At 39.5% G+C, this 23,943-nt stretch overlaps 1 protein-coding gene across 2 annotated transcripts in view; it reads left to right on the top strand.

Annotated features, from left to right (window-relative positions):
- Positions 1-20,685, top strand: part of Dad (Daughters against dpp) — a 55,056-nt gene extending 34,371 nt beyond the window's left edge. For both annotated transcript variants that reach the window (XM_018444355.1, XM_018444357.1), the window contains 2 exons: positions 19,073-19,273; positions 19,515-20,685. In XM_018444355.1, the coding sequence (XP_018299857.1) occupies positions 19,073-19,273; positions 19,515-19,855 (542 nt within the window). In that variant the 3' untranslated portion in view covers positions 19,856-20,685. The remainder of the gene's footprint in view (positions 1-19,072; positions 19,274-19,514) is intronic.
- Positions 20,686-23,943: the final 3,258 nt, after the last annotated feature.

Genomic DNA, 23,943 nt, shown 5'->3' with positions numbered 1-23,943 from the left:
CCAATTTAAAATGCTATGCCATATTTAACCATTTAATTTGCTGCAGCAGTCAATCTTTTTTTTCAGTGTAGCCGCAATAACTATAAAATAGTTTACTCAATTATATATATGTACATTAATTCTACATATATATAAAACCCGTATAGTTGTCACCTGTATAATTGCTGCCACGTTTTTATCTGAATGTAATGTTTATAATAGTACTTGGAATTGCAATTGGAATTTATTTCGAGAATGAGTCTATCAAGACGAGAAATTAAGCTATGTTTTAAATTATAAGTCGTTCAAAGTGAGAAACTATATTTAATGGAAGCTTTTTTTATAAATTTGAGAGAATTAATTTTAAAATTAATGGAGAGGTTGATTATGTAAAATTGCTCTTTCGACAGTTTCACGACGATTCATAAATAAATTTAGCGGCGAGTTTTGGCACTTCGAAATCCCAGCAATACCGAGATTCTAGGCATACCGGGGGCTCTGTCTAATTCCAAGGTTCGCCTTGGAACAAACCCCTTTGTCGTCGATCGAAGCGATACGCGCGATTACGACGCGCATGCCGTGCATCACGCGATACGCGTGTCGCACGCGAATACGCGTGGAATGAAAAAAATATGAAGGTCGTTTGTAGGAATTCCGTCGGTGCAATGACACTGACACTCCATTACAAATGTCCACTTGGCCAGGATAGATTGTTTCGTTTCACGATTGTGTGCGCGTTTGTTGCGAATTGCGAGAATTCTACGGCATGCGTCATGCGGTTTACTAGCAACGCAGAATAACAAAGCGATATTTGAAGAAGCGATATTTAAGGAGCTGCATAAGTTAAAAATCTTTAAGAATAAAACACATCAAAAGTATTTCGTGAAATAAACTCAACGATTCGTTTGTAAATTTTACCTACCATTCAATTTTAAATATGACTGTTTTCTTGGAAGACTTGCACTCGTCGTCACTCCCAATAATTTTTAACGGTATATTTTTGACAAACTTATAATTACTACGAGAACGTTAATCGTCGTCAAGCACGCAAAAAGCGTTAGCCGCGGTTGTTGCGAAAGCTCGACGCGGAAAACCGAATTTGCGACGAGAGAGAATTCGCCGTGCACGGCGAATCGATTGTATAACGCTAAATCACTCGTATCAGAAACCTACGGGATCCGTGGCGCGCTTCTTCCGGCGCGTGCGTTGTCTATCGCATACTTTCGCCGTATTGAAAGTCGTTACGAGTTGGCATTCCTTTTCCGCCGAAGGGGCGCGTCGACGGTGCGGTGATTTATCTATGATATTAGGACACATGTCTTCCTTTATAAAATAAAAAAATTTTGGTAATCAAAATCTTTTTCGAATTTGGAAAGGGAGTGACCCCCATTTACACTAAACTCAGGTAATTTGTGACGTCACAACACAGTTGAATGCACGTTCCTTCTCATTTTGACAAGCAAGAGTCAACAGAGTTTTTACCTACAATCTGCAAAGCTCGAGATCGTGTACTTGTAAATGTGAGATTGTAAATTTGTTATGCGATAATTTTGTCACCAAAGTAAACAAGTAGTGACGTCATTACCTAAATATAAAATACATAACTTTGGATCTGAAGTATCGCTTATATAAAAATAGAAAGCAACTAACGCCTAATGTTCATTTCCACCAATGACAGTTCAATTTTAATCTCAATTTAACTCACTCTTCATCTTTTTCTAGTTCTAAGAATTAGAAAAAAATGAAGCGTAAGTTGAACCGAGATTAAATTTAATCTGCATTGCTGAAAACGGACATAAGAGTTTCTGGTTCCGGGAAAGTCTTTATCAGAGAAGGAAACAAGACAGAATTAATCCGCCAATGATAAGATCGATTTTCACGAAGAAATTAGCATATGTCGTGTATTGCTGCAATTTCAATTGGCATTTAGCATGTTAGAGCGTACCCAACTTTGTAACAAAAGTTTGATACATTTGAGCGATACATTCGAATCTCCACGAATCGCACGCTACCGTTCGACAACCGTCTCTCCCTCGAATCCCGCGAGCAATTTCTCAACTTCCTCGTACTGCCGACGCCACTGTACGCCGCAGCGCTCTTGCAAAATTATCGAACGCAGTTTCGATGTGCGTATCTCGAACGAGTATGCGAGAACGAGAGATAAGGCAGAAGGGGGGGGGGGAGGAAGAAGGGACGGAAAGAGAAGAAATCAGGGGGGCCCTCCGCGGGTGTGACGTTCGGTGAACCGGTGAAAAAAAAGAGATGCACCGTCGTCGTTATGCGTGTACGTACACGCGTGCAAAATACGCGCGCGGGACGAGTCCCCCACACATTCCACTACGCATACATATACGCGGCCCTGTTTGTATAGGGTCAAAGAATTGGTCAAAGAAAGAGAGGAAGACAGAGAGAGGAACGGGTAGACGCGGGATCGTGGAATAGTACGACGCGAGGGGAGGATAAGGTAATACGAGAGAGACGAGAAAACGTGCCTTGAGGGAGAGGAGGGCGAAGAATGAAAGAGAGAAAGAGGGGGAGGGATGAGGAGAGCGAGTGAGCAAACGGTCGGACTGTCGCGGGGCGAGTCGAGGATATAGAGACGAAGTGCGGAGGGGGTTGAAGCTAGAGAAAGAGAGAGAGAGAGAGAGGGGGGAAGACAGCTGTCAGTGGGAGAAGGACGTGCATCGACGGAAGAGAAAGAGAAAGATTTTGAACGGCCGCGAAGGAGAGACGGACTGCGAGAACGAACCGCGGACGCGCTCGAGAGTAGGACGGAAGAAAAGAGTGGTTAGGCGGCGCCTGGTATGTGGCGCCTTCACTGGCGTCGGGCCATCTTTTATTCTGCCATTACAAAGCGTCAACACGTATCTCCCCATGCGCGTCCGCTTGTGTGTGTATGTGTGTGTGTGGGTTATACATGCACACGCCACATGGCGACCATGCGTAACGCTTGCGTTATGTACCCGCGTTTTACGCGTATCTCCTTACGGACGCATTGTTCGCAGACAATGACAAGGAAGCCTACGACGATGACGATCCCAAGGTTCTTGTTACTGGCCTTTTTTAGAATCGTCTAGGAAGCCCTCTCGATCTCTCCTTTTTTCTATACCTTTTTTTTCATATCTCTTTCTCTTTTCTATCTCAGGATCTTCAAACACGTGTCCTGCGTTATGGACTCGCTCTTCAGAAGAGTTTTGGCTTTGAAAGGGTCGTAACTATGATCTTGGGGTATATCCAATTCTTTTTACGAGCATCGACGCTGTCGAGTTCTGCGCTAGTTCGTGCACTTTTTTCTGCCTTCCCACGTCCCGATTTTTTTATGGTCGAATTTTTTTTTTTTTTTCTGTATGCGCCTCACGTACATTCCGTAGCCTTGTATATCTATATACATATGTTCAACAGGACCACCGAAGATTCCTTTCTTTCTTTCATAAACTGTTTGTCGACTGGAATTTTCTTCTCCATCTCTTATAATACCCATTTATAATATGATATAATCGTTGTTGAATTTTTTAAAGATTTGTACGCTAATTCTAATAATAATGTTCGTATTATAGATGTTTACATATTCAAGATAAACAACCAACTCAATATACATAATCAATATATAATTTCTTGAAAATTATACCATATGTTGATTATGTATATTAAGTTGTTTGTTAGTCCTGAAAAAGGTGATTATTAATCACCTCGACTATAGTAACGAGTTATTTGGAACCGAAAATTTTAGACGATTGTGCACAGTTTTGTTGAAGTATCAAAAAATTTAGTTATAGATACATATCTAAAAATAATTTTGTTAAAAATAATTATGTAGAATAAACGCTTAAATGTTGATGGCAATATTGCAAAAACTTTTAATATTCTAGTCACTAATTTAAATGTCCTGTATAATTATTTTGATAGTTGAAACAAAATTATTTTCAAATTTGTATCTAATTAAATTTTTAGATATTTCAAAACTGTTTTTTCCGCACTCAGAAAAGTATATACTATACGCAAGTTACGTAAGTAATAATTACTTGTTTCAAGTATTTCAAAAGTCTATGTATCCGCAAATCTATCGTAAGAGTTCGTCACAAGCATTAAATTTATTCAAAATATATTCTGAATCCTAGTAAATTTAATACTTCAATCAAGATTATTAAATTAAAACAAATTCAATTTGCTTATTATATAAAATTTCTTCGATCAATTAATATTCTTATAGGAATGAGTTTCTAAAATTTGTAATTAAAAAAAAAAACATTTTTTGTTGAAAATAACCGTTACTTTAAAAAGGAAAAAAGTAAGTCACTTTTCTTAGCTGCAGTAGAATGATATTTTTCTGTGTACGATTGGTATACTAATAGTATCGCAGGTTTTAAATTGTAGAAAAAAAAACTTCGAACCTTTCTTTATCAATCGCCATAAGGCGGAAGTTTAATTACATTCTGTACTTCAAACAGAAGATTTAGAACTTAGATATAGTTTTCATAGCTGTAAATGAGGGTGTAATACCGATCCTCCGAAAAGTTCTCCACGTTCTGCACACATCGAGACTTTAGTCTATTAAAGTCTTGGCGGTGCATCGCAGGTTGCGGGTGGGTGCAGTGGTACGATGTCGATAAGGGCCAACGAAAATATAAGCGTTGCCAAGTGTCCTTTTGATCGAGCATTGCCGCCGTTGCCGTGCGCTCGCGCGTAATAGAAGCGAGGAGTCTTTTTTTAGACCCTCGTGCCGCGGCCGACACTCTCCGCTTGCAGGAGAACCGAAATAAATTGAACGATTTTATTGCGATACTATTCGCGGCGCGCCCGCCTACTTGTTTCACAATGCCTGATGTCCCGATATATACATGTATATATACATAATATATAATCAGAACATATATGTATATTATATGTACATATATAATATCTCTCTTCCTCTCTCTCGCATTTTATTTAGATTCCGTACGTGTACAACACGCGCCGCATTCTCGGCGGTGCTGCCAGGCAGGCGCCAATAATATTCTTGCTGTACCGTTCTCTAATATGACACGCACTTAAGCAAACACCCAATGATTTTATGCCTTCGCTTGCTATGCGCATACGTACACTACGCACGTACGTACGCACAACGCGTACGCATTTCGCGAGTATCCTCCGCATGTATACGCGGTGTCATTTATCCGTTGTCATATTTTTTGATAATAGATCTTTGTTAAAATGAATTCAAATTGCTCAAAATGGATTCTTCTCTCAAGAGGAATGTTGGAAAGAAGTCAGCGATTCGTACAATTTGAAGACTTTGATTTAGAACTCGCTGATTGCTTGACATTTAATGAGTTTGAAGGAGACACCCTGTACACGCGCCTATATACGCCGTGCGCGTTGTAATTTTGCAAGCCTGCGTGGGAGTTACTCGGGGAAGATGCAATTCTTAAACACGAGCTTTATCCGTTGGATCTATCTCTTGCCTATTCAGCGACGCGTGGCGTGGCGACACTCTGACGCGATCAAAGTTTTAATAAATGCATCGCGCGCTGCTTCGATAATCTATTTATACACGCGTCGTTCTCTGTGCCTCTATTAAATAATTTACGACACATCTATTTAATCTCATGCTCTTCGTAACTCGCAATCATTATTATATCACTTTGTTACTCGCGCATAGATAATCATTGTGAGCATAACTTTTCATTTTCATTTTATACAGTGCATATGTCGCGGTCTCCTGTCAGAGATGAGATACTCGTTTTCTCGGAATGCGCGTGGCGATATTGTGCCGCCGATATTTATGCCACGCGTGTCAGGTTTGCGTGCGGGAGTGGAGCCCGGCGACGACGATGACGGCGGTGACGGCGACGTAATGCATTCAGAAGCGGACGAGCGGCGCGACGCAGGAAGCGAGCGGTTTATGGCTTTGTTGTTGTCGTTGTTGTCGTCGCCGTTGCCGTCGTCGCCGTCGCCGTCGTCTCTCGTCACATGCGAAAGCGTGCGATTTTTTTTTGAACGCTCGTTCGCGGGGCCCGACTCGTCGTCGTGGATAGAATCCCACGTGAAAGTCAAACGGCGTTGCGCCTCGCCGGCGCGACGCGGACGATCCTTTCCCGCTAGTCTCGTTTAAAAGGCGTCTGTCCTCGACTTGGCGACTCACTGACGCGGTCATCCGTCGCCTCTCTGACGTGCGTGGCTCCCGCCGATACCGTCGCGTCGTTTCGATTGACAAGGGAGAGTTTCCCACCCACGTATACCTGTATCCTCATGAGTTTTTTTTATCGATTCCGTCTGAGTGCTTGGCTATGAGTACCTATTCGAATATCTATACGCCGCCGCTGGATGTCCAGAAGTGGCGTCGACAAATTTTAGTGTAGGAGGAACGACATCGAGAGTTCTACTTCTTATCGTATATTCTGATATATTTAAAATTACATATGAAAATACTTTCATTTTTTCAGAAAATTAACCCTCCTCAGGTCACACTGAAGAAAGAGTTTGATAATAGTCACTAAATATTTAGTAAAATAATGCGCTAATTAAATATTTGATTAATATAACCCAAAATAATTTTATTTTTCTAAATATTTATTAAGTATTACCAAACAGTAACCGTTTAGTAATATTTACTAAATATTTATGAAAGTAAAATTATTCTTGGTCATATTAACTAAACATTTAATTAGCATTTTACAAAAAAAAAAAACATTTGATAGCTATTACCAAAAAACTTTTTTTCAGTGCGCATCAGAATTTGAAGACAATTTTTCAACTTTGAATTATGACTTTTTTGTCGATTCTGCCTCAAATTCCGACACGTACAAAAAAAAAATAAATGTTTCGTGTCATGTAATTGTACAATTGTATTCCTAAATGTTGAAAGAGCTGTATCCTAGAATTTTTTCAGATCTTTTAGAGCCCAAAAACTCTTTCAAAAACACAATCGTATTTCAGCGATCCAGGTGGTCTGACTAATTGTAAGTGGTGAAAGTCAAAGTGGAAGATTAATGTCGTTAAACGATATTCTGACAGTCGCAATATTTGATGCTATATAAAATAATGCTTGTGTGTAAATAAGGAAAATTATTTCAACGGTATTTATATTTATGAAGCAATGATGAAATGCGCGATTACGGTCTCTCCATTATTTTGTTAATCGACAAAAACATATGCACGCGTTGTTTTCCATTGAATTTCGAGGACAAACACGTTCCTAGCGCGATCACAATCTCCTTCGCGAGGTCGCGTAATAAATTTCGATCGAACGGCATCGCGTTACTTTCGCGAGGTCAGTTCTTGACGGTACTTTCCGTGACCAGGTCGGCACATATTACACAAATTACGCAACTTCGACGTTCCAAGTTTTAATGCATTTGGATACGAACTCGTAACGCTCGTGAAAAAGCAATCTCCGAGATTCGCGGACTCGACGAAATTGTATACCGGTTTCCCCACGGGGAAAAGTAACGCGAATGTCGTCGTCGCGAAAAGGATCGCCACGGGTGGTATATCTTCATTGATCTTTTAGAATCGCACGTCTCTCCCTCAAGGTAAGCCGGTAGCGGTCTTCCCGCACGTCTTAGTCCTACAGTCGTCGTCTAGTTTCTTCTCGTTTCCGATTACATGTGCGAGGTTGAAAACGATTCCTTCGTGCGCACCTGCCTCTTATAGCCTGCTTCGTCTGGATCGATCTGTCAAGCCCAAGAAAGCACGAAGGTTCGAGATCCAGCTAACGGGCATTCACGATAGCTAATTATCATTTCTAATCATGTATTTAGCATGTATTTATTAACGCATATTCCAAGTTTTTCTGTCGCAACACAATAAGACAGACGGCCTCCGTGCGCGATAATTCGTATACATATCTCGACGTATTTATCTAAGCATACTTAACTTAGCGCCACTGGTTATGTAAATATTTGCAAGTTGCGATATTTAGATGATAGAATTATCGCATGTTTAATTAATGAAAGTCCAAAATCCTTTATGCGCATCTGTTAGGGAGAACTGAACGATGTCAAATTTAATATTCAATCTCGAAAAAAGAAAGAATATGCACGGAAAGAACAATTTTGTTAAAATATTTAAAAATTTAAATAAATACCGGTCTGAAAATAATTTTGTTGGATCAAAATAATTATGTAGGACATTCAAGCATAGTGAGCAAAAATATTGGCAATTAATTTTACCCTCCGTGAACCAGGTGGAAAATCAATATGGATCAGATGTGGGTATCTCATGCTATACTTCATCATAAATATACTATAATTTAGTGTGATTGGTAACAACGCACTTTCCAGTTGCACGAAATACTTTTTAAAAAGTTACAGAAATTCATCTTGCTGGAGTATGTCACGCCTAGGGTTGCCAGATCCAAAAGTGTAAATTGACGGACATTTTGTCATTGGTAACAAAATATAACCGGACAAAGAGATAATAAGTCCAATTTACTTACACGATTTACTTCGAATTTGGTTACATAAACATTAATTAATTATGTTTAATATAAAATATAGTTTATTGATAAAAAAAAATAAAATTAACACATGTTCCATACATGTAAAATTTAACATTGTTAAAATTTTTGACGTGTTCAACGACACATTAAACTAAATATATTTTACATTTGTTAAAACATTAAATAATTATAATTTAGGATTAGATTTTAGGATTGTAGTCTACTGTAAGCTCATAAAATTATTTGATAAATTGTACGTTTCTGTATTTTTTTCTGCTTTTAATATATTTGGTTTTATAGATCTCACATAAAATTTACAATTTCGTTACATGTCATGTCAAAATTAACTGTAATTTAGCTTTGACCAATTCAACTTTCATTCTGTTGATCTTGACTTCGTCCATCCGTGACGATCACCAAAAAACCGGACATATGACTGAACACCGGACAAGACTCCCGAATACCTAATCGGACATCTGACAACCCTAGTCACACCCCAACCCCACCTAATTCATGTAGGGTCCTATGTAACTATTTTGTTAGTCCGACAAAATTTATTTTTAGAGCTAAATGTTTAAATATACAATACTTTAACAAAATGTGTGAGAGCTAAAATTCTCCTCGGTTTCGGAGGTTTCTTTCTTTTGAAACTCGACAGAGGATTATCTTTTTAAGGATATAGGAGCGTAAAAGTCGATTCTCGATGGAATTCTATCTTTACCGAGATAGAATTTACAAATAAATGATAAACTCGAAGGAGATAAAGATATTTTTTTTTTCGATATCAGTACTCATTCTTTCCATGGGACTTCCCTGTAATCTGGCGTCGTCGGCTACAGGATTGGGCGTCTGAGAGCCTAGTCCTGGGCGGCGCGGCGATTCGGCGGCCTTCAAAATAAACTGAAATTCCGAGTCTCGGTACACAACACAGGCGCCACTGACACGCTACGCTCATCTTATCGCGGGCAAACACCGCTCGGCTAAACTCGTAGTTCCTATCGCTCGCTCTCGTCTATCAAATTAGATATATATACGCACGGGTACATGTGTGCAATCGTGCATATGTGAGTATATGCATATAATACGGCAGTGTACGTATCGTGCGTATTCGCGCGTACGTATATACGGGGTGTCCTTCGTAGTCGCACCCACCGAATCGTCTCGTCTCGCGTCATGGTATCTGATACGGAAGCGGATACGGCGGCTATTTTTAGCGAACACTGCATTTCCTGCGGGAACAAAAATAGACGAGTGTCTATTGCGCATAAGAAGTAAAAGGCGCATCGCGTCTCTTTAATGGAGATTAATTTGCCGGTCAAATCGGTTCTTAGCCTTTAATGAATATACCAGCGATACGCTGCATATGTAATGGGACAATAAATAATAAGGACTATCGTTGAGAGATAAAAACGTGCGTAAAAAACGTATTTGCTCTAGTCTGGTGAATTGAATTAGAATATTCATAAACGGTCTATATATTATGTTATCTTTCTCAGCCGCCAACATATATACATATTGAAATACAAGAAGTAAGTTTTTGTAGATGAATATAATCTGATCATAAATAAAACTAAAACACACTACATTATTAATATATTCTTAAATATTTTTTTCCTTTTTTTCAATACATAATAGGATTTTTAAAATAGGTACATAAATTGCAATAAACTATTGATATTCTTAAAATATATATAAAAAGTCTTAACATTTAATAATTATTACAGTTTGTTCTAATTGGAAATTATAAAAATTCACACAAAAATATTAACCTCTTCGCTTTTTTATGCTGAACGTTCCTCGATCGATTTTCACTCAATATCGTTATTACATTTATTTAAATTGTAACATATACTAAACATTTCTAAGATGAATTTATGTAATATTTACCTAAATAAATTACAAACAAGATACGAGTCGAGCGTTTTTTATGTAGCAAGACGGTAACGCGTGAATGAGTAAACGGACGTTTTACGTTGTCCTCGGCGAAGTGGGACTTGGCGCCTGGCGGTTGCGGTATGTTCGCGACGAAGGTGAGGAATTTGGCAAGTACGTCCCTGGTAGCGGAGAATTGTGGGTTATAGGCTGGAGTTTCGCTCGCGTATACACGCGTGTGTACGTCAGGCGGTCGCGATGGCTGGCTTTCTTGCTACGCGAGAGCGCGTGTCGTTAGGTATGCAACGCGCACCTATACGGCGCACGGTCGTAGAAAGGCCGTTTGAAGGACAAGGGTCACGTCTCTCCGAGCGCCGATATATATACGCGACACGGCCGCTGCCTTTACTACCTTTACCGTATAGCCGTCGACCCCGATGCGTGCGCTTATCCCTCGCTGGCAGGCGCGCTAGCGCGTGCACGCGTGCACGCGTACCCTCGCGGACGAACGGTCGCGAAATTCTTTCCTTCCTTTTGGAATAGATAGATACTTAGGCGTAGATACGCGAGAATCAGGTTAAAAACTAGAATAGAGATGTAAGCGACGAAAAAAAACTAGAATTTCAGAGTAAAAAACTCGGAAAATAACGGTTTTTTTCCTTTGGCTTTGACAGTTTTTTACTCGGATATTTTTTTTTAGCATTCCACGGTTTCGATGCTGTACTCTTGCTCCAGAATTTAGTTTTTGCACTTATCCGTAAGATTTCTGTGTAAAAATAATTATAAAAGTTAAAATACTGTATAATAATTAATATAGTACAATGCCGGTGGTCATAAATATACCTTACCTTTCACTATTATTTGAATGATATTTTATACTGTACTTCAATTTTAAAAGTTAAGTAAGTGGTCCATACTGTCATTAATACAAATAATACTTTACTAGACTAATTGATTGTTTATGTTGTATACTGTGATTGTAATTATACATATTCTAAATTTAAATTAGTGAGACAACAATAAAATTATAAAGATAAAAGTATTAAATAGCATCGAAATAACAAGAGAAAAATGAATTCTATTTCTTCTACATGTTTAACACGAAACGTTTTTTTCATGAATTTTATGTAATTTGGTCAAAAATACCGTTTTTTACACTAAAAAACTAGTTTTTTACTTGATACTTTTCTCCGAAGTTAAAAATACCATTTTTTTACATCTCTAGACTAGAAAGATCCAGCGAACGAAGCGGATTTATTAGCCCGTTTCTACCAATGAGATTAAATTTTAATCTCAACTTATTCCTCATCTTTTTCTAATTCTTAGAATTAGAGAGAAAAACATGAAGAGCTAATTGAACTGAGGTTAAAATTAAATTACATCAGTAAAAACGGAATTAACCGAAGAAAGATGGACGAAAGGAAAAATATAGACAAACGATTCAATTGAAAATATGTAGTATTATGAAATTCAATTACAGAGTTTAACACGAGATTAGCGAAGAAGATATGAAAGGCGAAGATGTTTTGCCACGCGTATTTGCGTCACCATTTTTTTCGTAACTTTCTGCACGGAGATTTCAAGAGGTCTGGTTGTATGATTTATATATTTCTGATATATAAATAAACGCATAATAAAAATAATCAAAATATGATGCTTTAAATTTTTATACGTCTACGTTCTGAGTTGTTTTATGACTCTTTTTACGTGAGATATTTTAGATCGTATATTACGTAATCCGCAAATTTTTCATCACGATCAATGAAAGATGGAAATTTTACAACTCCTAAAGTACTTTTCCTACGTTCCATATATTCTCTCAGTTTTTTATATTGACTTATCTTTTTATACTGGCTTATCTTTTTATGTACAAGATTTTTAATACGCGGAACGTGATCGTCATCGTGCATGTGCACCTACGTTACGTACGCAGTTACTTGGCCGGCCATGCCAAGGTTGGGAATCTTATCAAGCTTCAGGGTGTTTGACCCAACTGAGAAAACACATTGGCACTCCGGTGGCTTTGCATCGGTCGTTTGCGATCTGCTTAAAGCGCTGTTCACAATTGACTTTTGTTATCGGCCGAAGCGACCTGAGACGCGGACACAATATCGCGCAAATAGAACGTTGATATTAACTCTTCTAAAAAAATGGCACGGATTGTAAAATCACAGCAGTTCTCCCTACGTTTCTTTCTCGCTAGAACACATCGAATTTACGATCGTAAAACATCAGGCCGATCAAAACAACACTCCCTCCGGCAAGCCGTACGCAAGTCGCGTCGGGGGCGAAATGGAAGACCGTCGGGCATTATTCTTGCAGATCGCGATGGCGTGACGTGTCGATAAGTAATTGCATCCAATCTTCCTGAAATTCGCTTTCGGGCCGAGTGCCGCGACGACGGCATCGGCCGTTCCGCTTCTTCCGCGTCTCCTTCTCTCGCTCACCCCGAAATTTATTATCGGGAAGGCCGCTCGCACGCCCCCGATGATTTATTGTGAACAGTCCCGTGAGCGCTTCTTTTTCTAGCGTCTGAATTTATTCGCGTGCGTCGCGACACTGGACAAATGCGAGCTATAATCTCGCGAAACACTTTTTTTTCTAGAATTAATGTGCAACAAATATTTTGGGCGATCCCAATTATGTTCTTTGATACACTGAAAAAAAAATCTGATTGCATTAATTGAAACTCTGTTTGAAAATGAACAAATCAGAGATTTTTGATTGCATCTATTATAATTTTAAAATCAAAATTTAAATACTAATCGGGCTCTCGAAATTAAAAAAACAATAATATAATATACGGACAATGAAAGCGTTAACACAGCGCGGGAATTGGTGCGCAATTTATATAATAGTCAAATAATATTCATATTAATATATTAAAATTGTACAATGATACAAACTTATTTGGACGTTTCGGTTTTCTTCAAACCATCTTCAGCAAATTCGTAGATTATTATCATAGATATTATAATTTTAGTTGAAATAGCCAGAATTTCGTTACGATCAGAATCTTCTGATTCGTTCATTTTTAACCAGAAATTTTTCTCAGTGTATAATTTCTCTCTTCCTTTTCCCTCTTTCACGATCGCGACTTCGTCTATTCAAAGCCCATTCTACAATCGCGTAAGCGTAAGCGATTATAATTGCAAGAATTGACCAATCACAGTTGAATACGAGGAGAATACTCGATCGTGATTGTTTAATTCTTACAATTACAATCACAACTACGCTTACTCAATTACAAAATGAGTTTAATATCCACGGATTATGATTTTAGCTTCATCATTTATGCCTCATCTTACAAGATGTATATGTACGCGTTCTGTGTCAAAGCGGCGATGGGGCGGTAGCAACAGCAGCGATGGTATCGCATTCCAAACGAGACTCCGGACACTTTAGCCGACGCTGTCGCGTGTCTCTGGACGGCGAGCGTTATTTTTCTCCCATCCGTGTTTACACACGCTCCCGTGCAAACACCTTGCGTATCGCTCCGCGTGGCGATTGGTATGCGGCTGGGAAGGTCGACACTCGAGATCTGCGTACGCTGCAAACGATAAATATCTGCGCGACCAACTCCAAGTTGGCCATTAGACGGAGACCCTTTCCGATCGCGACACACCGGATCTGCGAAGTTAGCGCGTCGTTCGATAAAAAAAAAATATAATGACGGTTCCAGTAGCACTCTTTTCATAGTTCTACAGTTCCTTATCAAAATAACAAAAATTCCGCAACACGGCACTTGGAAAAAAAGTGTTATGCTAATAATTTATCGCAATTCCTGCGACATTTCTCGTTAGTTTTAGCAGAATTCTATCCTCTACATTTTAACAAAGTTGCAGCTGCTATTTTTTCAATTTTTCAATTTTTTTTTATAGTATAAAAAATGCGGAACTCTTTTTATTTTTAAAAAGAACTGTACAACTATGAAAAGTGCTGCTGGAACTGTCATTATTCTTTTTATTAATTTAGCAAACTGGAGGTTATCTCTGGCCTGGCAGTGGGAAAGGACGGCGGGATAATTCTCGCGGCGCGGTCGCCGGCACCGATTCATTGAGAGGTTTTTCTTAACCGAGCTGAGATCCTTGGAAACGAGAACGATTACGAAAATAAAAGACTCGCGGACGTACGTCGCGACGTGAAATAATACGTCTGTCTCTCTCCCTCTTCCTCTCTATCTCGGATATAGAGAAATGAGGACACTTAAGAGCCGCGGCAAGCTGCAGTCAATTCCGTAATTGCTTCTTTATCGTGATCTTCAGAGAACCGACAGAATTGCTTTATTACAGGGCTTTCGGTCTGCTTCCAATTTTCCGAGCCACATACGCCGCCCGCCGCGCGTCTCTGCGTGGCCCACATTTAGTGACTGAGTTTATTGTATCGCGCGCACTGCGTGCAAGCCGCGCGCGGGATGCACCTCGCGATTCTCGCTAACTCGCCCGCTCGTTTCCTCCCCGTGGCATTTATCCTCCCCCCCATGATTTTATCCCCTCCCACGATAGCAACACGATCGTCGGATCGAGGAGCGCTCTTATTCCCAACATCGAGGATTCCGACAGCAAGTGACGGATTTAATGCGCTCGCTGTACCTATTAAATTAAATTGTCCGTTTCCGTACGCTTGAAACTCGCGAAATCTCCTCGTTAAATCACTCGGAACCTCGAAACACTATCTCTCGGTGCGCCTCAAGTGCCTCAATGCATCGAAAGAAAGCGAGTACTTAGGTCTGCTTTTTGTCGCTGTCTTTGAACTACACTAAAACTTTTCTATTTTGTTTGCGCCAAACTTCAAATAGGTATATATCTGTTTCTTATTTATTTCTTAAAGTCACTAGATTTAGGCCCGATTGCAGCAACGTTACTTTAATGTTAAGCGTGGCTTAAAACTCTCCCTTTCTCTCTATCGGCTTTAAAAAAAAAAGAAATTTTTAAGCTTCGCTTAAAGTCGAAATAACGGTACAATCGAACCTTACATTTATAAAGTATCGCAAGCGTCCGCCATTTTGAGTCCAATATAGCGGACTAACGTTTTCCGTCATTCGCACAGTAAATTCATCCCAATACATCAGTTTGAAATTGCCGCTATATTGGACTAAAATGGCGGACGATTGCGGTATTTTATAAATCTTATTTATTTCTTATGCATCTAATTTGTATTTTAAGTTATATATATTGAAAAAGTGTCTTGTCGCATTAATTGAAATTCAGGTAAATTCAATCAGAAAGGTGCTATCATCAAACATTTGTAGTTAAATGTATCAAACATTCCAGTCGAGATAATCAGAAATTCAATTATGATTCATATGATCAGAATTCGTTTTGTTTGTACTTCTTGTTAATCAATCAAAATATTTTTCTCGGTATGGTAGATTCAGAAACATACAAATCAGACACTTAAAGCCTGCGGCATACGATGCGTGCTTTCCTGCTTGCGTTTGCGTTTCAGAAAATTATTAAAAATTCTTCATTTTATGTGTGATGCAATTGTAATAATTTATTAAAACGCAATCCAACAGGAAAAATGCATCATATGCTGCAAGCTTTACAGTTAATCTATCAAACATTCTAGTCGAGATAATCAGAAATTCAATTACGATAACTAGAACTCTGATTGATACGATTAGAATTTTTTGTTTGTACTTCTTGTTGATACAATCAAAACATTTTGTGCAAAGCAACAAGTGTACTCTAGTTCAGCCACAAAGAACAGACCTCTCTCCTCGTACGCGATCCCCTAAATATCCAGAAGATTTCCAGTAAAGCAGTCGCCTGTCGAGACACCCTGTATATCCGGCGTATCTACCTCGCGGTTGATTTCGCGCTTCTGGTTCGCGGTGCGATAACTCGATGGGGAATAAAACGCACAACGCGACGGCGGCGGCCAGAAACTGCTGAAAGACCGCAGACGATCGCAGATAATGCATGAAAATTCGACAGCGACGACGACGACGGTGGCGACGGCGGGCGACGCGACAGGCGTCCTTGCTCCAACCACTCGCGCTACTACCGATGACGTAATCGTCGCGATACCCCGCAATCTTGGCGCCGCGGTAAACTCGTAATATCTATTTTTATCTGTGGTGGAAGCAAGGGGCTCCCCGATTCCCCGCCACCGTCGCCCGCCTGCGTCCCATCTTTCTCTTTTCCGTGCGTGACGCTGCTCTACGACACACACGCCAGCTCGTCGTAGAGTCGTGAGGAGAGAGAGCCAAGCCGAGACGAGCCAAGCCTCGAGATGTCCGAGCGGGGCCTCGGAAATCGAACGATGTTTATTGCGGTCACGATAAGGCTGTTTTCGGTCGCATCGCGCATTTTCGTGCCCCAACTCGACCGAGCTTCCGATCTGACGAATTTCTGAATCTCCTTGTTGTTCCTTTGGCTTCCGGGACTCTGCTCCAGTCATCGATCGCGTTACCGATCATCGGCAAGAAATCGCGAACGTGGGAGATCATCTTCAACGGCTTCGCGCTAGGTGACGCAAAATTGCTCGTTCGGAATCACGTCGCGGAGCGGAAGAGTGTAAAAGAAGAGTAAGCAAAGGATTTTGACATCGAAATATTTAATTGATGCTAATTTTTGTATCATTGTGAATAAAGTTGCCATCCAGATTTATTTATTAATGTGATAAAAATAATAATAAAAAATGATAACGGTAACTCAAATTGAATATAATTTTATTATTAATTTATAATTAATCCTCTGACATTCTACACAAGAAATCGTATTAGTCGACGTGAATTAAGAATTATTTTACACGTTCACTATTTAAAATAATTAAAACGAAAGCTTTCATTGACATCATGATTTGTAATGGCTTTTTCATTCTAAACTTAAAATGGATTTCAATTTATATTTTATTTATACGTAACGTGTAATGTTACCTGTAATATTATATATAAAATATATATAATATTAGATTAAACAGTTAAAAGACCATCCAGCCTTCAAACTGGCCATGGAATTTCGATGTAAGAGTGTAACCACAGGAGGGACTTATGTTTGTTTAAATTTCAATTTATATATTACTGTTCGCTGAAGATGGCTAGAAGTTAGCCGAAACGTTCGATGAATAAAGAAACGGAACAAATTGGAAAAAAAGATATTGTTACATTAATTCTTGTGCACTTATTACAGCGCCGATCCCTAAACGCCCTTTTGTAACCTTTTATATAATATTAGATGTTATTAAATATTAAATAAATAATGATAAATGTCAAATTGATGAAAGTGAAGATTAAAATAATATTTAATATTAAATCGATAAAAATATATAGGGAAAAATAATTATTAAATATTAAATGACTCCCCATAATATTAAATGTTAAATCGATAACAATTTGTTAAGACTATAACACGAACCAAGATGTGCCAAGACGTTAACACCGGTAATCGTGTTAACATTAATCCGTGACTGTCTCGTGTCATTGTATTCTGGGCTCGAAACAAATCGGCATTCGATGTTGCACCATCGTGCGGTGCATCTTGTGTCTTCCTTCGTCTCCGAATTCTTATTTCACTCGGCCGCTACGTCCGGCCTGCGGGATCCTGGCGCCGATCCCAGACGGCGACGACGCCGCCGGAGACGTTATAACGACGAAAAGCGTGGGAGATTTGCCGGCGTTCCTTTGTAACGCCGCCCTCAGTTTCTCCTGGAACCTCTTTACCGGAAAGACTATTCGTTAACAAAGAATCTCGAAGAGAGGCGTCTCGTCGGGCCGACATCCGGTAGATAAAACGTTCGGAAAATCGTGCGTCTCGAGTATTACTTTCGAAAAATACGATTAGGCAAAAGACAACAATGCTCTAACCTTTTGTGGTCATATAAGTATATAATCCGGGTTGTGCTCGATAAAGCACTTTTACTGATTGTAAAGCAGATTATTCTTACCTATTTCATACCTGAAACACGCAGCGATCATTATTTACAGACATGACAGGGCAGATAAGAAAAATAGTTTTGGATTAGTGGCGATGAGAGATAGATTTAATCTTTTTTTTCTGAACTAACAATAATAGCGGAAGTCTCTTTATTATTCTTCTTGACTAGACAGAACTAGACAGAATAGACTAGAAGTGTCCTGTGCTGTGTCCTGCTTCTACCTATAGCCATATTCCGATTACACCGCCAGTACTGAAAATCTATATATAACGTATTGTAGATTTTCAGTACTGACGGTGTATATCAAAAATGTAGAACATGATCACTTATTATAACAAATTTGGTTGGACTCGTCCAGTACGTACTGGTGCACATTAAAGCTATCATACATATATAGATTGATGCGTGTTTAATTAAATGTAGAAATTTAATTGAGATTTGGTTAAACCGCGAAATCCTCAATACACTTTATCGAGCTGTTAGTATTTAATAATTCGAATATTTACATTTCATTTTTACACTTGGGTTAAATCACTATCACGCAAAGACAGCTTAACAAATAGGCTTTTGAAAGATCACATTCTACCATAAAATATATAGAAAAATTCTTATGTTTCCTTTTCACATTTTTTTAGCATATAATAATGCATTCATGCTATCTCGCGTATTTATTTATCACAATTCGATTGTATTTTAGAAGAAAAAATTTAATATATTTGACCGCAATTGCACCGATAACGACTTTTTAATTAACAAGTACGTATGTACTGAAAAAAATACGAGATGTAGTATCGAAAAAAAATGCTGAATGTATCGTAAACGTTGCAGTCATTGATTGACGACAAACAATAGCAACGCTTGACGTATCACATTTTAGATCAATCTTCACGCTTTAAATATTCCTTTTTTTCTTGTTTATAGGTGAGACAGGACAGAGGGAATGGTGCACCCTGGCGTACTGGGAATTGGGCGGCCGAGTTGGCCGTTTGTATCCCGTGGAACCATCGACGGTGAACGTCTTCGACTCTCTTCACGACGGCGACGGTCTCTGTTTAGCGACTCTGGTTGAAAATCACAATGCGCCGCCCGCGGTCCAGCGTACGCGCAGCAAAATCGGCCTTGGTAAGTTCGATCTCAGAAACTCTTTTTCAAGACTGGCTCAATTTTCACTCTTCATAATAAAATTCCAATCTAAAGAATTTAGAGAGTATATAAAACACTTTTAATTCTTTATTGAACAATTTATATTTAAAATAAAAAATATTTTTAAAGAGAATATTGTATATTCACTCGATAGTACTAATTTCTAAAGATCTCAATATATAAATAGATAGATAAGAAAAATTCCATGTTTTTGTCGTAGGGTTAACGCTCAGTCAGGAAGCGGACGGTGTATGGGCGTATAATCGGTCGGAGAGCCCAATCTTCGTGAATTCGCCCACCCTGGACGATCCGGAATCGAGGACGTTGCTGGTTTACCGGGTGCCACCGGGTTTCTGTCTCAACATCTTTGATCGCGCCAAGATCATGCAGCTTCCATACGGCGGTGGCGGCGGTCAGGCCGCTGGTTTTACCGCCTCCGGCCCCGTCGACATTAACTCCGTCCGCATCAGCTTCGCCAAAGGCTGGGGACCCAAGTATTCGCGACAGGAAGTCACTTCCTGTCCGTGCTGGCTCGAGGTGCTCCTGGCGCCGTGTAGGTGATCATCCCCAAGGCTGGCCAGGCCGAAGAGGATCGTCAAGTCCCGTTTTCAACTCACGCCTCTTGCTCCTCGTCGTCATCGTCATCGTCGTCGTCGTTGTTCTCGGGGAGGATCGGTGATAATGATGCGGCGACCGTAGCCTTTAGCTCCGTCCTAGCGAGAGCTGTGTTAATAATAAATAAAAAGAACACGTGTGTGTGCGTCGGGGGCGATCCCCAGCGGCGCGTGCCGGGGTCGTCCCAGCAACCCCAGCAGTCTTACCAAAGTACACGCCGTTAAAATAATACGTTTAGGAACAACGTCGCGTTCCACTTTCGTCAATAGAATGAGAGACGGAAACGAACGAGATCGTTCGCGAGCGTGTTCATCGAGCGCGTATGAACGGAGAGATTCACATCGAGACTTACACGAATGGGACTTAGGATCATTATGAAGCATGCGTTTGATTCGTAGTTCTTCTTTTTTAATTTTATTCTCTGATCGCTTAGACGTCGATGCTATTCTCGAGATTTGTGTGAGAATTTCCGACAGAGGGAAGCGCAGAGAGTCGGGCTTCCGGTAGGTCTAGTCACTTGCGTTTATGGTCTACGCGCGCCAGCTCGCGAATTCGCGCGCGTGGATTTTGAATTCAACATGGCAGGGAAAATTCTTAGTCTCGTAAAGATGAAGCATGAAGCAAAGAGTAACATCGACGAAACAGAGAGGATAAATAGTACGTAGATAGAGAGTATCTATTTCATGATCGCTCTTTGAAAAATATTTTTTGGATAATCACTTTTGTCAGTTGTTTAAAAATATTCAGAGAACAGCGAGAATTTATTGGCATTTAACAATAAACAAAGAAGATAGTTATACAATAAACATAGCATAGAAAATAATTGAACATCCAGCTGTTCTTTGATAATTTTTGGTAAGTTAAAAAGAAACTTACCATGAATTTTTCTGTAAACTCGTTACATTTCGTAGAACTTATGTTATTGACAAAAAAGATAAATTAACGTTTAAAATTAAACGTTAAAAATTTACAACTTTGTAAAAATAATCATGCTATATTAATCATGTTTGATATATATATTTAAATTTTTTTAATTGTGCAATCTACAAGTTTTATACAGATTGCAAACTTTCTCTAAGATATCGTTACTTTAAGAAGGTTAAAAATATACAAAACGAAACGGAGTCTTTAAGTAACGTAATAATATAAATATAAATTGATCAATTTTTATATATCGTGAATTAATTTTTATTTAATAAGATATTTATTAATTGGTTTATTAATTTTAATTCGAGAGAGAGAGAGAGAGAGAGAGAGAGAGAGAGAGAGAGAGAGAGAGAGAGAATCGTGGCTGCTACAGTAGCATAAGTTCTATGGCGAGTCCTACGTCGCGAGGGGACCTGTACTGAATGGAATAGTCGCGTAATCGATCTAACTAAAACTGAAAGCGATTGACGTACCACGAGTCCCAGGTGTATTATCTCCGATCGTCGTTCGGTGCTGTACATACGTATAGTACATGTACATACACTGTGCCTTCCCAGCTTCCCTTCTTGGTGCAACGCGTACTCTCGGGAAACAAAAGTGCGCCACGTGCCAAGCTCGTTTCGCACGAAAAAAGAAAAAAAAATTATGTCTCCTCATCCGGAGCTTTATACTACAGTAATACGATGTACTGTGATAAGAGTTTGACCGCGAGTCTTTTCTTTCTTCCTTTTTTTACGATTGCGAAGCAAGCGAGACAGCAGAGAGAGAGAGAGAGAGAGAGAGAGAGAGAGAGAGAGAGAGAGAGAACAAGATAATATGTTCGCGTATAATAGTTAATTAATGGAACAGATTCTGCACATCGGAAATGAGGAACGAGGTATTGCTGATAGTTTCACGAGGATCATCTCTCAGCTTACAATTAGTCGCGCTAGTCGTCGAAATGTTTCAATCGAGATGAAGGATGGCTTCTGTGTTGCTTTTTATTTTCTTCCGAACGTAGCTGTGCACGCCTCGCCGACTTCCGATGTACGGAAACTTTCCTCGAAGAGGATTATACACGAGACGCATATATACGGACGTTTTTTTTTACATACTCTATAGAATATACGAATGAACTTGAAAGAAGGAAAGAGCGTACACGGTGTTCAGAACAATATGTCTAAATGCATACGATGTAAACGTGTACCATTCATACGTATTCATTCACGCACGTACACGATACACATACACATACACGCGTACATAAAACACACACATACATATACAATCGACTGATCGACCCGTTATTTTCGACCATTAGTTTACTTTCGTACTACCGCTTTTATCGGACGTAAAAGTGGCCGTTACTTTGTAATAACAATTGAACGGATTGAAAGCTACGAGAAACGATATATTGTGATGCGTATACGCCGCTTAAATGTTATATATTGATATGTATACAGAGACGTATACAAAAAGATATTCATAGGTAGCTAACTGTTGTGTGCGTGTGCGTGTGTGCTTTTGTGTGTGTGTGTGTGTGTGTGTGTGTTTGCATGCGTGCGTGTGTGTTGCGTGCGTGCGTGTGTGTTTGCGTGCGTGCGTGCGTGCGTGCGTGCGTGCGTGCGTGTGTGTGTGTGTGTGTGTGTGTGTGTGTGTGTGTGTGTGTGTGTGTGTGTGTGTTGTGCGCGCGTGAGAGAGAAAGAGAGAGAGGGAGAGAGAGAGCGACAGTCAAGTTGGATCATCGGCGAAAATAATTGTAACGAGGAATGAGAGGACGTCCGCCGGCAGATTGTTCACTTTGGACGACTCCGGTTTGCTTTTCGTAGTCCCTTTTCCCGCTGTTCCCCGACACGTTGTTGTGGTCGAGGTCCATCTTCGCCTCTTGTGCCACGATTAAGAACGTGCGCACCGCCTTGGAATGCGTTTGAAATGCTGTTACGTGCCTCTATCCGCGCGATGTAAGAGCTGCATTTGACAATTTATGAGACAGACACGTCGTTCGTATCCTCAAGGGAATCCGATTACAAGTAATTTAAGCCTACCGTCTCGAGGTACTAATATTTGTCAGCGACGTTCGCGTCCTTGTATTCATATTCTGATAATGTTATATTTGCAATAATTGGAAAAAAGACGACCAGTATAAATACGATAAGAATAATTTAGAAATAAAAAAGAATTAATTAATTAACGAAAAATGTAATACGATGCGAGGAGTCGGTTTAGTGATAATGAACGTAATTCGTGTCGATCTGCTGCGGCGTATATTATGCATACAAAATACGTAATGATTCATATTTGTACCTCTTTGTGCTCGTTTTATCGCGCTCAAGCATCCAGAAGAGCCGTCGCGGTCGTCGTGCGTTAGGAACAAAAAGGAACTTGCGAAGGCGCATTCTAAAATTAATGGTAGGACAGTCCTACGACGTAAATATCGCTGCGGGGACGTTCGGGCGTCTTCTTCCCCTGCGACATGCCTCGTCGCAATAAATGCGAGAGCGATTTCTCCTTCGTCTCGAGAATTTCGAGAGAGAAACGATCGCGAAAATGCGAAAAAAATCGTATAATATAAATCTCTCCTAAAAAAAGAGCGCGAAAGTTTGAAAGAGAAAAAACATCTACGCTTACAGAAAGTCCAATAGCAAACTCGCAATAATAAATCTTTTTAATGAATTATTATTGGAAAAAGAAGTGAGAAAATAAGTATCACGTTTATCTCATGGTATTCTTTTTTTGTCGAATCTTTTATCTCTCATGTGAATTAAAATTTTGCGGAGTTTCGTTTCTCTGTTTGAATAATTTTTAATAGAACGCTATTGTTATAATTATGTTTTCTGTATCGCTGTCAATCTCGCCGACATTCTTCATACTGCTCTACCTTTCGTCTTTTTCGAAACATCTGTAGATACAAAAGTGTTACTTATAGATTGTATCTGTACATAATATAAAGTGCGGAGAAATCTTTCGGGTTTCTCGATCATTTTTCGTGAATTTTTGTAGCGTCGTAAAATGGATCGAAAGCACGAGTCTACACCGATCTAAGTGGAAAAGGAAGTTCGGATGTGAATAATGTAATATACATCTTCAGCGAAGATTTTTTTCAAATAAGAAAGACTAAATACATCTGT

Source organism: Mycetomoellerius zeteki, unplaced genomic scaffold, assembly GCF_001594055.1.
Source record: "Mycetomoellerius zeteki isolate Tzet28-1 unplaced genomic scaffold, Tzet1.0 scaffold149, whole genome shotgun sequence".
Classification (NCBI taxonomy): domain Eukaryota; kingdom Metazoa; phylum Arthropoda; class Insecta; order Hymenoptera; family Formicidae; genus Mycetomoellerius; species Mycetomoellerius zeteki.
The sequence above is the reverse complement of the archived record's forward strand: the minus strand, read 5'-3'. Positions and strand labels throughout refer to the sequence as shown.